General features: G+C 38.9%; 1 protein-coding gene and 1 non-coding gene across 15 annotated transcripts in view; both read left to right on the top strand.

Annotated features, from left to right (window-relative positions):
- CCDC158 (coiled-coil domain containing 158) overlaps positions 1 to 16,063 on the top strand; it is an 83,180-nt gene that overhangs the window by 37,776 nt on the left and 29,341 nt on the right. For 9 of the 14 annotated variants that reach the window (XM_059887788.1, XM_059887792.1, XM_059887794.1 and 6 more), the window contains 6 exons: positions 1,601 to 1,790; positions 3,597 to 3,749; positions 6,546 to 6,658; positions 9,970 to 10,128; positions 11,083 to 11,175; positions 11,940 to 12,065. In XM_059887788.1, the coding sequence (XP_059743771.1) occupies positions 1,601 to 1,790; positions 3,597 to 3,749; positions 6,546 to 6,658; positions 9,970 to 10,128; positions 11,083 to 11,175; positions 11,940 to 12,065 (834 nt within the window). The remainder of the gene's footprint in view (positions 1 to 1,600; positions 1,791 to 3,596; positions 3,750 to 6,545; positions 6,659 to 9,969; positions 10,129 to 11,082; positions 11,176 to 11,939; positions 12,066 to 16,063) is intronic. The other 5 variants (XM_015471691.3, XM_059887789.1, XM_024993608.2 and 2 more) reach the window with 3 other exon arrangements.
- On the top strand, positions 5,187 to 5,293 carry LOC112447225 (U6 spliceosomal RNA). Its single transcript, XR_003035327.1, has one exon. It is a non-coding gene; the product is annotated as a U6 spliceosomal RNA (small nuclear RNA).

Genomic DNA, 16,063 nt, shown 5'->3' with positions numbered 1-16,063 from the left:
AAGCACTAGACTGTTTGCTGAATGTTCGCTTCTATGTCTGTAAACCAAAATACCCCGAATCTTGTTGGATTATTTGAGGCTTAAATGAGAAAGTATATATCAAGGATTTAGCTTGGATCCTGGTCTGTGGAAGACGTTTAGAAAATATGAGTTCCCTTCCCCCATTCCACTCTCCACCTGAACCTTATGGTACTGCGTTTGTACCTCTTACAGCCTGGGTCACATTCTGTATTACACTGTGTATGCGCACGCACACGCCTGGGGTATGTGGTATGTGCGTGTGTGTATGTGTGTGTAAATAGCAATTTCTCCTCTTCCCTGTAAGACTGAAGATTTCTTCAAGCAGGGCACACATCTTCGTCTTTGTACCCCTGCCCCTGACTTTGTGCCATGTACCTAGAAGGTGCTCAGTAAATATTTATCAGAATTTAAAACTATTGAATGAATTTTTAAAAATTCAGTTTCCCAAGCTTTATATTACTTTTATCTGCCATGGTAGCTAGTAGGAAACAAATCACATATAATTAATTTTTTCTTTCAGTTTTGTTGGAATATAATTGACATACAATACTATATGAGTTTAAGGGATACAGCATAATGGCTTAATTTACACATATTGTGCAATGATTACAGCAATAAGATAACATCTATCATCTCATATAGATACAAAAAAACAATATTTTTTCCCTTATGATGATTTATGACAAAGAAAGGATCTAAAAATCAGCAAAGGGGAAAATTCTCCCAAAGGAAACCAGGCATAAGCTTCCTCCCCTGCAGCTGGGCACAAGATGCTTAACCCCGCCATCAATAAGTTGTGACATATGTCAGATGTTGCCAACCAGGGGGGTTCATCAGAGGCTCAGTGGGCAGAGTTTTTATACTGGGAGCTGATCGTATAGGCTGTCCTTACCAGGGAGGGGAATAGAGTCTTCTGAAAGGAAAGCAAGGGTCCAGCATAAATTGTTTCACTTGAAGAACAGTTTTTAGGCAGAACGGGTTAGACTGATGGGACCCCTCCTCCCCAAATTCAAATTTTCAGTACCGCCAAGAACCACCCTGACTAGAAGCTTTCATCAGGGCAGTGGTCAGGCTCTCTTCCACACACCACCTTAGCTCCAGTAGCAGCCCCCTCCCTGTGTTCATTCTCTACCCTCTCACCTTTTCAGTTCTTTTTCCGTCATTATTGTCATCTGGTTATTCAATACTTGTTGTCTGTCTCCTCTCACGAGAGTGGAAAAACCCCACGAGGACAAGGACATTGTTTACTGCTATACACGGCCAGGGCAGGGGGAGCCTGGTGGGGGAGCTGCCATGGGAGTAAAACCTGAGTAGGTGCTCACCTAGGGCCTTACCTGCACACCATCCTCAACGTGTAAAGTGGAATCTGGCACAGTTAGGTGCCCAGTATTTTTTTTTTTTTTATGAATGTATATATAGAATAGGAATAATGAAGGGCTGTAGCCAGTGATCCTGGGAATTGGTATCTATGGTTAAAAGAAAGGTAAAATACTCCTTTTGTTTTCCCACTTCTTATTGCTGCTTTATATTTTATTTTGTTATTTCTTGCTCTGTCCTTTGTATTTATCCCTACATTTAGATTTTGAAAGATAAAAGAGATGCAAAGATACGGGAGCTTGAAGCCAGAGTGAGTGACCTGGAACTGGAAAAGGTGAAGCTGGTGAACGCAGGCTCCGAGAGGCTCCGTGCAGTGAAAGACATCAAGCAAGAGAGAGACCATTTATTAAGTGAGGTGAAAGCTAGTAGGAATGAGTTAAACAGTCTTACAGGTACGTTACTCCAGTTCAAACTCTGCCGAAAGGAGGAGTGCTGTCAGTGGCGTTCCACGAGGATACTAGGACTGTTGTGACAGAAGGGGCCCTCATCCAGTGATACAAACATGGATAATTATGCTGTCCCTGCGCACGCATCTCATCACCCGAAACCCTGACACTTCTCCATGAAGTGCTCCCAGAGTGTGCACTCATTGACCATTAACTTTAGTCAGCCCGCAGTGTCCGTGAAGTTCTGCACTGCGTTTCCAAGGGGAGAGTGAGAGAAGTGGAGACCTCGAGTCCTCTGAGTCACATAGCTTGATGAGAGGTGTAATAATGAAGCCGCACATGTAAATAGACTTACGCAAATTTCTTGGAGATGAAAATACCCTCAGTTCACTGTTAGTATGGAACAGGTGTTGTCTACTTCACACGCATACACACATACACGCACACGCATGTCAGTGATTGCTGAGCATCTCCTATGCCAGATGCTGAGACAGGCCCTGGGAACAACAGTGAGGCTCCACGTTAGTCGGAAGCCAGACCTGTGTAGAATGTGTCACATGCGGTGGGTGAAGCACAGTGGCTGGGTGGTGGGTGCAGATGCAGGAAAGGGAGGGAATCAGCCTCCTGTCGCCGGTGACATCTGGGTTCGATGGAGGAATAGGAATTTGGCAGGTAAAAAGGAAGTAGAAGGGCAGTCCAGGTGGAGAGAACATTATGGACAAAAGCAGGAAGGCATGAAGTAACACAGTGCAACCTCAGAAACACTTACTGGGAGTAGAAATACAAATGAGCAAGAATTAAGAAATGAGGCGGAATGGATAGGGAGAGCCAGACAGTGTGGAGCCGGCGAAAGATACCGAGGAAGAGATTGTTGTCACCAAATTTACATTTTAGAAGGACAGAGTCAGCAGGTAAGAAGAGAAAGGCAAGCATAAAGGAACAGAGGCCAGCCAGCTAAGGAGAGTTTTGCAGTGGTCCCAGGGAAAGGTGATGAGACCCCGAACTGAGGCAGTATAATGAGAATGAGAAGAGAGGGAAGACTTAAGCAAGTTTTTGGAGATTGAATCAACAGTAAATGATCAGAGGGGTTGTGTGTGTGCTTCTGATTTTAAATTTGTAGTATTGGGAGAACAATGATATCAACATCTGAGAAAACGAAATCAAGAGGGGTTAACTTACAGGCAGGAGGGTGAGGCAGTCAGTGTGAGACCATTGGTCTGGGGGCACCAGGGCATCCACATGAAAATATCTGGAGAGATGGGGTTAGATCTCAGCAGAGAGGTCTTGACTCTGCTTGTTCCCTTTATAAGTAAATCTATCTATCATATATAAGTAGACAAATGTAAATAAATGGATAGTTGAATGTATGTGTGTATTCTTGTGTATGAATGATGAATGCCAGGTATTTTGATAGCTACTGGAGATAAAAAATCCGGTAAAACATGTGGCAGTGTCAGGTTACTTACCAAGTCATGGAGATCCATCTGCCTACAAATGGTGGCCAAATCTGTTGTGGTGGGTATGATTATCCAAGAAGGTTTAAGAGGAAATAGATGTCAGCCAATTTCACTGGCTGGAAGAAAAGCAATGACTAATAAGAGTAAAACAGGACGACCCATCCGAGCAGATTAAAAGAGTTAGATCCCTGAAAATGAGTGTGTACATCTCATTTCTGTAACAAATGATGATGTAACTGAGTGGGGTCTCTTTCAGCTCCAAAATTCTGTGATCATTAATTACAAATAAAACAAGCTTTATAACAATGGAGTAGAAAAAAATTAACCAACTATTATTGCTTATCATGTTGTACAGAGGACTATGAAGTCTTAAAAAGGAATTTTCGAAACAAAAGTGAAGAAATGGAAACTACTACAAATAAGCTGAAAATGCAATTAAAATCTGCACAGTCTGAGCTGGAGCAAACAAGAAATACATTAAAGTCAATGGAAGGATCTGATGGTCATGGTATGCTTCAGTAGATCTTTTCCTTTTGTTTTTAATTCCCTTGGTATAGATTTAATAAAACACAAACTGGATTCATTGCCTTCCACTTCTTCACAGTGAAGCATGTGTGAGAGACATACAACAGTAGATATCACTGATGGTTGTCATATAGCAGTTATAATTCCTAGTGTTTTTGAGGGAAATTGACATTTGCTTAATTTATTCCTTAAGTATTGGAACCTTTCTTTTTCTTTAGCTATTTCAATAATTTCTAACAAACTTCAATGTCCATCAGTTCAGTTTAGTTCAGTTCAGTTGCTCAGTCGTGTCCGACTCTTTGCGACCCCATGAATCGCAGCACGCCAGGCCTCCCTGTCCATCACCAACTCCCGGAGTTCACTGAGACTCACGGCCATCGAGTCAGTGATGCTATCCAGCCATCTCATCCTCTGTCATCCCCTTCTCCTGCCCCCAATCTCTCCCAGCATCAGAGTCTTTTCCAATGAGTCAACTCTTTGCATGAGGTGGCCAAAGTACTGGAGTTTCAGCTTTAGCATCATTCCTTCCAAAGAAATCCCAGGGCTGATCTCCTTCAGAATGGACTGGTTGGATCTCCTTGCAGTCCAAGGGACTCTCAAGAGTCTTCTCCAACACCACAGTTCAGAAGCATCAATTCTTCAGCTCAGCTTTCTTCACAGTCCAACTCTCACATCCATACATGACCACTGGAAAAACCATAGCCTTGACTAGATGGACCTTTGTTGGCAAAGTAATGCCTCTGCTTTTGAATATGCTATCTAGGTTGGTCATAACTTTTCTTCCAAGGAGTAAGTGTCTTTTAATTTCATGGCTGCAGTCACCATCTGCAGTGATTTTGGAGCCCAAAAAATAAAGTCTGACACTGTTTCCACTGTTTCACCATCTATTTCCCATGAAGTGATGGGACCAGATGCCATGATCTTCGTTTTCTGAATGTTGAGCTTTAAGCCAACTTTTTCACTCTCCACTTTCACTTTCATCAAGAGGCTTTTTAGTTCCTCTTCACTTTCTGACATAAGGGTGGTGCCATCTATGCCAATTAATTGTTTTTTAGGAAATATTGATATAAATACAGATCACCAATAATTTTCATTCATCAGCCTTTTTTTCACATGTTTACTATCTTCGTAAACTGTGTGCCTATGGCTATTTGTCCATTCCTGTCTCCTTCTCTGAGTTGAAGATGGGAGGGTGCCCTGGGAATTGAACTGCTAGGATGAGGGGTCCCTTCTCATTGCTTTACACCTGTTCCCTTTTCACCTCGCTGCCCATGTTAATTCAGAGGAAGGTTAGTTGCTATTTCATATTATTCCTATCATTGTTAATATGGCTATATTAGCTGACTAAAAGAATAAAGATTTAACTAAAGACTACATTTTCTATTTCTCAATATTTTTTCATGTCAAAAGATTTATGTTTGTGCTCACTTCAACAGCACATATACCAAAATTGGAATGATACTGAAAAGATTACCATGGCCCTTGCCCAAAGATGGCACAGAAATTCTTGAAGTGTCCACATTTTGTGTGGTCCTCAGAGATTCAGCTCTGTCTTTGCTGGTAAACATAAACAAAATGGTGGGGTGTGGAGAGCTCACTCCAGAGGCCCATCTGGGGTCTGTTCCCTCCTCCCCATCCACTAGACAGTCTCCTTATGTGCTCCAGGCCTCTCCACAACTCCCCTAGTCCCATTACAGTTGTTAAAGTAACTAGGTAACCCTGTATTCACTCTCAAATTAGGATCACCTTAAAATAAAGAATTTATTAAGAAAATTACCTTTGAAGGCCAAGCATGATGCACTTAATTAGACCAGAATTCTTCAGAGTGGTGAGCAAATGATACCAGACTTTTGCTCTATTAACAAACCAGTGAACTGTGCCTATATTAACCCTGGTCTGGACAGTTTAGCTACAGGAACTATATCTTGTTAGCAAGAAGTCACACTTTTCATCCTCCAATACTTTGTTTTTAAAAAATGCCACATTTTCTTTTTCTTTTTAACCTCTAAGCTGGACCTAACTCAAAAGCAGTGACATTTTCAAACCTCTTTTCTCAGCTGGTTTTAAGAAACAACGTAGGATCTCAGACTGAATTTCCAAACAGTGGTGAGCTTTACTTTTCTTCTCAGTGGCCTGCCATGTCTTAAGTCTTCAGGGCCTTGCCTCCTGTCTAGAACCTTCTCATCCTGTCACCAGTTTCAGTAAAATAATCACATATATGCTTATATGGCCAGTTTGACTTTTGAAACAATAGTGAGTTCTGAGTACATGGCAATACCCATGACAATGGAAATTGAATGGTTTGTGTAATCAGTGGAATCTTTTAAAAGATCAATAATAGTAGATGTCTTACGTGGTATTTTATATATGAGTTTATAGAAAGTTATTTTAGTAAAAATTCTATTTACATTTCTCATTGTATAACTATATATTTTGTGTATATATTTCCTATATGTGTAAGTATGAATTTGGTCAGTATTATTTATTACCATTGGAGATATGGCAAATTACAATGGTCAATGAAGTTAATTCTAGCAAGGAATCACAGAATATCAGCATTTACATATGTTTCTCAGCTCAAAACCCCTGAGTAATTGCTGAAAATTGTTGTATCCCAATATTGTGAAATCTTTTGTGAACACTTTCTTGAAGTGATCCAGATGCCTTAGAGGAATCTTACACCTTTTCATAGTGTTTGAACATCAAATTATAGTCACCTCTCAAAATTTAGAAACTTTAAAAACTAAGACACAATTTAGTTCCTTTTTTTTTCCCCCAGCTATGAAAGTGGCAATGGGGATGCAAAAACAAATTACAGCTAAAAGAGGTCAGATAGATGCCCTTCAGAGCAAGATACAATTTTTGGAAGAGGCAATGACAAATGCAAACAAGGTGAGTCCCTGTCCTTGGAGTGGGGGAGGCCAATGTGTTTACTCATTAGTAAACTACAACACAGAGTAAGACACAGAGATACAAAGTACAGTGGGAACAAGGCAAGAGGTTATTCCTAACTGAGAGAATGAGGAGACGGTTCCCAAAGGAAAATCTGAGCAGGACCTTGAAAGAGCTAGTGGTTTTTTTTTTTTAATAACTTCTCTGGAATGAATTTTATTTTCTTTTATTATTTTCTTCCTTGGTCTTCTTTTGTTATTTTTTACATGTATCTATTCTTTTTCACGGAGAAGGCAATGGCACCCCACTCCAGTACTCTTGCCTGGAAAATCCCATGGACGGAGGAGCCTGGTAGGCTGCAGTCCACGGGGTCGCTAAGAGTCGGACACGACTGATTGACTTCACTTTCACTTTTCACTTTCATGCATTGGAGAAGGAAATGGCAACCCACTCCAGTGTTCTTGCCTGGAGAATCCCAGGGACGGGGGAGCCTGGTGGGCTGCCATCTATGGGGTCGCACAGAGTCAGACACGACTGAAGCGACTTAGCAGCAGCAGCAGCAGCAGCAGCAGCATTCTTTTTCAAATTCTTTTTCCATTTAGATTATTACATAATATTGAGCAGCATTCGCTGTGCTATACAGTAGGTCTCTGTTGGTTATCTATTTTAAATGTATCAGTGAGAACAAACATGGATTCCAAGGGGGAGGGGTGAGGGTGGGAAGAATTAGAAGATTGGGATTGACATATATACACTTTTGATACTATGCATTAAATAGATAACTAATGAGAACATACTGTAGAGCCCAGGGAACTCTACTCAGTGCTCTGTGGTGACCTAAATGGGAAGGAAATCTAAAAAAGAGGGGATATATGTATACATATGGCTGATTCGTTTTGCTGTACAGCAGAGACTAACACAACACTGTAAAGCAACTCTACTCCAATAAAAATTAGAAAGAAAAAGTAGTATGTATATTTAATCTCAAATTTCCAATCTATCCCTCCCCCCACCCCTTCCCACCAGTAACCATGAATTCCTTCTCTAAGTCTGTGAGTCTGTTTCTATTTGTAAATAATTTCATTTGTATCATTTTTTTAGAATCCACATATAAGTGATATCATACAACATTTGTTTTTCTCTGTGTGACTTCACTTCACTTAGTATGATTATCTCCAGGTCCATCCATGTTGCTGCAAATGACATGATTTCATTCTTTTTAATGGCTGAGTAATATTCCATTGCATATATATATCACATCTTCTTTATCCATTCATCTGTTGATGGACATTTAGATTACTTCCATATCTTGCCTATTGTAAATCAGTGCTGCAGTGAACACTGAGGTGCATGTATCCTTTCAAACAATGGTTTTCTCTGGATATATGCCCAGGAGTGGGATTGCTGAATCATGTGATAGGTCTAATTTTAGTTTTTTAAGGAACCTCCATATTGTTCTCCATAGTGGCAATTACCAGTTTACAGTCCCACCAAGAGTGTAGGTGGGTTCTCTTTTTTCCACACCTTCTAAGGCATTTATTGATTGTGGATTTTTTGATGATGGCCATTCTGCTGGTGTGAGGTGTTACCTCGTCATAGTTTTGATTGGCATTTCTCTGTTAATTAGATGTTGAACATCTTTTCATGTGCCTCTTGCCACCTGTATGTCCTCTCTGGAGAGAAGTCTGTTTAGGTCTTCTGCCCATTTTTTGATGGGATTATTTCTTTTCTCATATTAAGCCACATGAGCTGTTTGCAAATTTTTGAGACTAATCTTTTGTCAATTGCATCATTTGCACATATTTTCTTCCATTCTGTGGCTTGTTTTTTCGTTTTGTTTATGATTTCCTTTGCTGTGCAAAAACTTTTGGGCTTAATTAGGTCCCATTCATTTAATTCCATTGGTGTTATAATTTGTTTTAATTTCCATTACTCTGGGAGATAGATGGAAAAGGATATTGCTGTAATTTATGTCAGAGTGTTCTGCTGATGTTTTATAGTGTCCGATCTTACATTTAGGTCCTTAACCTATTCTGAATGTATTTTTATGTGTGCTGTTAAAGTGTTCTGATTTCATTTTCTTACATGAAGCTGTCCAAGAGCTAGTATTTTAACTGCAAGAAGATACTCGTGGTAGAGACAGAGTGATTATAAGCAGAGCATGTTCAGTTCCACTCTAATGTAACAACTGTGTTCCTAAAATCACACTATGCAAAATCGTGCAACAAAAACCACCATGGGACTTGTGGGAGTGGTGGGATTAGGAGCACGACACTGATGCACTTCATCAGTGACAAAAGAAAAGTAGGAACCTAATGAAAATGGTAGCACAGTTTTACACGGTAAATGCTTAAGAGACACCTAAATACTACAATTAGAATGGCCCTTTATCCTAAAATGACCTGAAGTTTGCTTGTGAACGTGTGCATTGAAGAATTGCAGTGTGATAGTTGTTAAGAAGGGGTAGAAGGTAGGTTTCTCTGTGATATAGGATGTGGCTCATAACACAAGGTAAACTGAGGGAGCTAATTGTTTGAAGGGTGTGTATGTTTGTTTTTTGTATTTCTGTGCAACTCTCCTTAGCTGGGTGCTGTTTTCTGCACTGACCTAGTATTTCTCATAGATGAAACCATGCATTAGTAAAGGGGAAATCTGTGTTGTGCTCAAATATTCCCTGATACATCAATCAGGGAATAGTCAGTCTTTGGAATAGACTTGCACTTTCAGAAGAAGAGTTACAATAGAACTGACCATAATGCCAATGAGAAGGTAAACAGCATACGCAGAAAATGAGGGCAACTAAAGCAGTTGCTTTTCCCCTTCCCCAAAATGCTGCAGTGCTTTTTCAGAATGAGGCTAAATATTGACAGATATGCACATATATTTGTTATACCTCTCACTGGTCTTTCCTGGTAGCTCAGTGGTAAAGAATTTGACTGCAGTGTAGGAGACACCAGATACGTGGTTTAGTCCCTGAGTCAGGAAGATCCTGGGAGAAGGAAATGGCAACCCACTCCAGTATTCTTGCTTGGGAAAATCCCATGGTCAGAGGAGCCTGGCGGGCCACAGTTCATGGGGTCACAAAGAGTCAGACATGACTAAGCAACTGAACGCACACACAGTCATTACATGGACTTATTTGCTGTGTCTTTGTTATTTACCACTTTTTTCTCCCGTCCTGCCATAAGTTCCAAATAGGCAAATAATGGAAGAGTAAAATTAACAAATCTAGGATAAGAGAAATGATGTGTGTGTGCTTCAGTATCTACATCACCATATCATTTCTGATATTTGCTCCTGTATAATTGTAGGAGAAGCATTTTCTAAAAGAAGAGAAGACAAAATTAAGCCAGGAATTGAGTACTGTTTCAACAGAGAAAAACAAGATGGCCGGAGAACTAGAAGTCCTGCGATCTCAGGAGCGCCGATTGAAAGAAAAGGTTGCTAATATGGAAGTTGCTCTTGATAAGGTGGTTATTAATTAAATACATACAGTAGTTAACAACTAAACAGGAAAGCTCCATGTTGACAGACACCAAATCTGTCAAATTGGATTGTGTCCCAGTCACCTCACACAAGGAAGAACTGTATCCTGTAGACAGGGCTGAGCTTTAAGAACAAATCATGATGCATACTTTTTACAAAATTTCTCTTTTTTTTTGCTAACATGAACATAAGAGCAGTAAAATACAAGATGTGAGATGCTTCTGGTATCCTCTGTGGCCTGAATGATTTAAAATACCACCAGTCTAATTTACCTTCAAAGAAGGACTTCAGTACTTGGTAGAATAAAGTCTGTTAATGATACCAATAAAAAGATGAAGTAATGCTAAAGTGTGGCGCTTTGTGGAGTTCAGAAAGTGCAGGTAGAGAATGCAGCTTAATGACTAAGAAGATCAGTGATAACACTACATTTGTCCTTGCCATATATTGTAGAGGAGGAATCTCTCTTTGTGTCACCTGCAAACTCTGGAAACCTGAAAATACTGTATACCGAAACTAGTCCTTGCTTCTTGAGACATCAGAGCCTCCGTGGTGACAGAACATGGTCTGTGTTCCCAACTATGCAAACTTAGGTCTTAGAACATGATATATGGGCTCAATGAATTTCAGTTGTGGTTATCTTTATGCAAATATTTTTACCATTGCTAAAGCTGTTTGCTCATTTCATCCGTAGTTCATACATTCTTTTACGTATCCTTCACCTACTAAACGCCATATAGATGCTGGGGCTACAAAGACATGACCTCCAATAACTCACAGTTTTCTGAATAAAACAGATAAGTAAATAGATAAATGTAATGCACTATGCTAGGAATGGAGGGAAGTTTCCTTGAAGAGATGGTGACTCTGCATGTATACGTTAATAAAATAAAATTGCACGAAGAATGGAGGATAAACCACATGTGGTTGCTTGATTGTAGGCATCTTTGCAGTTTGCAGAATGTCAAGATATAATACAGCGTCAGGAACAAGAATCTGTGCGCCTAAAGCTTCAACACACATTGGATGTAAAAGTAAGGTCTTTTGTTTTCATTAAATAGTTATTTAAGCAAAACTTAAGCCTTGGTTTGATATACTTTTAGGTTTTCTTATGTATCTTAGATGCTTTCAAGTGTACTTTTAACATTATCTGATATTAACAATTATAAAATCTTTACATTGTACCTACTATACCTATCCTTTTCCTATATAGTAACACGTTGAAGCATCATGCTTTATGTTAGGTTTATATTGCGTGAAGGAAACACAGAAGTACTTACCTTGGGGAACCAGAGGTTTGCATACAGGAGGCGGTCAAATGTGTTTGACTTGTTTGGAGAATAGCAAAAATGAGGTAATTTGCATGACAAGTCAGGTGTGCTTTAAAAATAGTACATTTTCCACTGAAATAGATTTGTTTTTTGAGTATATTTTAGAAGTGCAGACATACTTCAAAGTCGCAATACTGGATACCTTCCCATAGTTGGAGAGGAACCTTCTCAGTAGTATGTCAGAACTGGTGTGGAGTGTTTGGCCGAGTTAAAACCAATGTAGTAGCCTCTGATTGGAGATGCCGCTTCCCACCTGGAATGCTTACATCATTCTCAAGTGTGAAGGCCTCTTGCTAAGCCCAGCATTAGTCCCCAAAGAATAACATGCATCTTGCTTAATACTTTGGCTTCAACTTTTTAGGGGTTCAGCATGTAAGACTGAAATTTATTTGCAAAAATACATTTTGATTTCACAATTCCAGCTGTAGGTTGACAGTTATTTTGCTCACATGTATACTGTCTTCCAGGAACTGCAGGGCCCTGGATACACCTCAAATTCTGCTGTGAAACCACGCCTTCTACAACCATCACCTGCTGCTCGTTCTCATTCCAATGTTCCATCTTCCCAGTCTACAGCCAGCTTCCTGTCTCATGTAAGTCACTTGTCTTATAGTTTGTGATGCAAATGGCATAATATGTAAATAATTGAGAAGAATTTCATTTAAAAAGTAAACCTATAGTTATGACATTTTCAGTTTTTAGAATTTAAATTTATACAGACCAGGTGAACAGAAAGGTTTTTCTTTCTTTGGTATTTTCTCTAGGAGAAAAACAAAACATGAAATAGTGATATTAATGTAAACAATAATTATTAAAGTAAATTATTTAGTAACCTGTATTGATATTTTTGTATCATAAGCATTCAGTGTACAAAGCCAATGTTGAGATGGCTAAAATAAGCATCACTTCAAATGCCAAAAGCAAATTATTTGTATTGTAGTACTTTACTAAGATGAAAATGATTTGCTGTATATTATCTCTTCATGACCTATATGTAGACTTATTTATAATCATAAAGATTCTATTAATATTAAATTTGTTACTCTCTTTAGTTAAAATATTAGAGAGTTTGAAATTTTTTTAGTTTAACCTTTTGTACTATTAAAGCTTAGGAAAAAATATGCACAGTATGAAATTCAGATTTTCTCTTCTCTGAAGTTATGTGTATTTGTCGTACCACTAATCCCTTGCAACCAGTATTCAGCTCCAGCTCCAAAGAAATGAGACATATTTCATAAATCACTCATGAAAATCCATTTCATTAGTTAATAGTCCTATTGTAGGTATAGCAACAAGGTCACCGGTAGCCTACCAGTTATTCTGCCTGTGCCTTGAATATAAAGCATGCACTGTAGAATGAACAAGTTGAAATGGACTCCTTTCACGTACACGAGGTATATGACTGATAAGCTGTCACACAATAACATTCTTTTGTCAAACAAAAGAACATTATTAATGGTGGTAGTGGTTGGTGGTTTAGTCACTAAGTCGTGTCCACCTCTTGAGACACCGTGGACTGTAGCCCGCCAGGCTCCTCTGTCCATGGGACTCTCCAAGCAAGAATACTGGAGTGGGTTGCCATTTCCTTCTCCAGGGGATCTTCCCAACCCAGGATTCAAACTGGGGTCTCCTTCTTTGCAGGCAGATTCTTTACCGACTGAGCTACAAGGGAAGCCCAGTATTATTAATATTAGAAGTTAAACATGGTTCTCTCTGGAGACTGGAAATTGGAGGTGGGCAGAGGAAGGGAAGAAAATTGCTGCTTTTTAAGTGTCATAAATCATTTTACTTTTAAAACTATATGCATGTTACCTTAATAAAAATTAAATTAAACCCATCTCTCAGTGAACTTAATGACAAAGAACAACAACAAAGCATATTTGACCAGGAGTCACTGGGACTTAAGATGTGTCTCTAACTTCTTTGTGTGACCTTGGAAATTGAGTTAAATAATACTGTGCCTTTTCATCTCTAACGAGGAGTCTGGACTATGGATCATCTCTAGGGTTTTCTGAAGGATCAGCTCTGAAATTTCATGACTTTTCATTACCCAAAAGCCAGACTAGTAAGATAGGCTCTTTAATACATAGACTATACTTGATTATAAAGAATCTCATCCATCACTGAAAAAGTACTAGTCATGAGTCTATTAAATTAAAAACTTGAGTTATAATTCTAACAGCAATAATGAAGTGTATTTTCTTTTTTTTTTTAATTTTTTTTTTAAACTTTACAATATTGTATTAGTTTTGCCAAACATCAAAATGAATCCGCCACAGGTATACCTGTGCTCCCCATCCTGAACCCTCCTCCCTCCTCCCTCCCCATACCCTCCCTCTGGGTCGTCCCAGTGCACCAGCCCCAAGCATCCAGTATCGTGCATCGAACCTGGACTGGCGACTGGTTTCATACATGATATTATACATGTTTCAATGCCATTCTTCCAAATCTCCCCACCCTCTCCGTCTCCCTCTCCCACAGAGTCCAAAAGACTGTTCTATACATCAGTGTCTCTTTTGCTGTCTCGTACACAGGGTTATTGTTACCATCTTTCTAAATTCCATATATATGCATTAGTATACTGTATTGGTGTTTTTCTTTCTGGCTTACTTCACTCTGTATAATAGGTTCCAGTTTCATCCACCTCATTAGAACTGATTCAAATGAATTCTTTTTAATGGCTGAGTAGTACTCCATTGTGTATATGTACCACAGCTTTCTTATCCATTCATCTGCTGATGGGCATCTAGGTTGCTTCCATGTCCTGGCTATTATAAACAGTGCTGCGATGAACATTGGGGTACACGTGTCTCTTTCCCTTCTGGTTTCCTCAGTGTGTATGCCCAGCAGTGGGATTGCTGGATCATAGATTGTCTTTAATCCATTGTATATTCTTGCCTCCTTTGTCAAAAATAAGGTGTCCATATGTGCGTGGATTTATCTCTGGGCTTTCTATTTTGTTCCATTGATCTATATTTCTGTCTTTGTGCCAGTACCATACTGTCTTGAAAACTGTGGCTTTGTAATAGAGCCTGAAGTCAGGTAGGTTGATTCCTCCAGTTCCCTTCTTTCTCAAAATAGCTTTGGCTATTCAAGGTTTTTTGTATTTCCATACAAATTGTGAAATTATTTGTTATAGCTCTGTGAAGAATACCATTGGTAGCTTGATGGGGATTGCATTGAATCTATAAATTGCTTTGGGTAGTATACTCATTTTCACTATATTGATTCTTCCAATCCATGAACATGGTATATTTCTCCATCTATTAGCGTCCTCTTTGATTTCTTTCACCAGTGTTGTGAAGTGTATTTTCTGAATAGATTGTTAAGCCTGTTTTATACAATTAATTTCTTCCCTTAAAAATGTTATTATAAGTATATTTATTATATAATTTTACACATTAAATGTAATATACATTCTTTGTTCTGTTCACTGATGTGTTCTGAGTACCTAGAAAAGTATCTAACGTGGTAAATATTCAGTACATATTTGTCTAATGGATGAATGAATTTATTGTACTGATAAAATATTGGGTTCAGGTTTTCATTGTTTCTACTGACAAGTCAGGTTTAAGTCTTACTGTTGCTTTTTTGAAGGTAATTTTTTTTCTCTGACCATTGTGAAGATTTTGGTTTAAGCAGTTTGAATGTGATGTGCCTATCTGTATTCTTCTTTATATCTCTTGTGAGTCACTGATCTCCCTGGATTTGGGATTGATATCTTTCACTGATTTGGGGAAATTTGTATCTTTTATATTTTTGATTGTTTTTTTCTGCCCCATTCTCTTGTTTCCTTCTGAAACTCGTACTATTAAATAACTTTACTTTTTTAATTGCTGTGTTATAGCTCCATTGTTTGAATCCCGTGTGGAACTGTAACCATTGTTTCTCTTGATTTCTAGTCATATTTTGTCTGGTATTTCTGCTTTCTTTTTTTCAAGACTTTATTTTTTAGAGAAGTTTTAGATTCACACCAAAATTGAAAGGAGGATACAGAGATTGCCCATATACCTCTTGCCCCCACACATGCACGGCCTCCCCATTATCAGCATCATTCTCTCTAATGATACATGTGTTATCAAGGATGAACCTACATGGACACATCACAATCACCCCAAGTTCATGGTTTACCTTGGGGTTTATTCTTGGTGTGGTACTATTCTGTGGATTTGTACTAGTGTTTATAAATGTCATTACCGATTCATGGGGTCGCAAAGAGTCAGACACGTCGATTGAGTGACTGAACTGAGCTGATACATATCCATTATTATCATATCATACACAGTACTTTCACTTTCCTCTCCTAAAATTCTCTATGCTCTGCCTACTGATCCTTATCCTCCTTCCACACCAGGCAACCACTGATCTTTTATTATCTCCTGGTTTTACCTTTTCCACAATGTCACTGAGTTGGACTCATACCATATGTTGTCTTTTCACATTGGCTTCTTTTACCTAAGCAATGTGCATTTAAGCTTCCTCCATGTCTGTTCATGGCTTGATAGTCATTTATTTTTAGCATGGAATGGTAATTCATTGTACCACAGTTTGTTCATCTACTGGAGGGTACTGGGGTTGCTTCCAAGGTTTG

The sequence above is a fragment of the Bos taurus genome, chromosome 6 (assembly GCF_002263795.3).
Source record: "Bos taurus isolate L1 Dominette 01449 registration number 42190680 breed Hereford chromosome 6, ARS-UCD2.0, whole genome shotgun sequence".
NCBI lineage: Eukaryota > Metazoa > Chordata > Mammalia > Artiodactyla > Bovidae > Bos > Bos taurus.
Note: the sequence above shows the minus strand (reverse complement) of the source record. Positions and strands in the feature narration are given on the sequence as shown.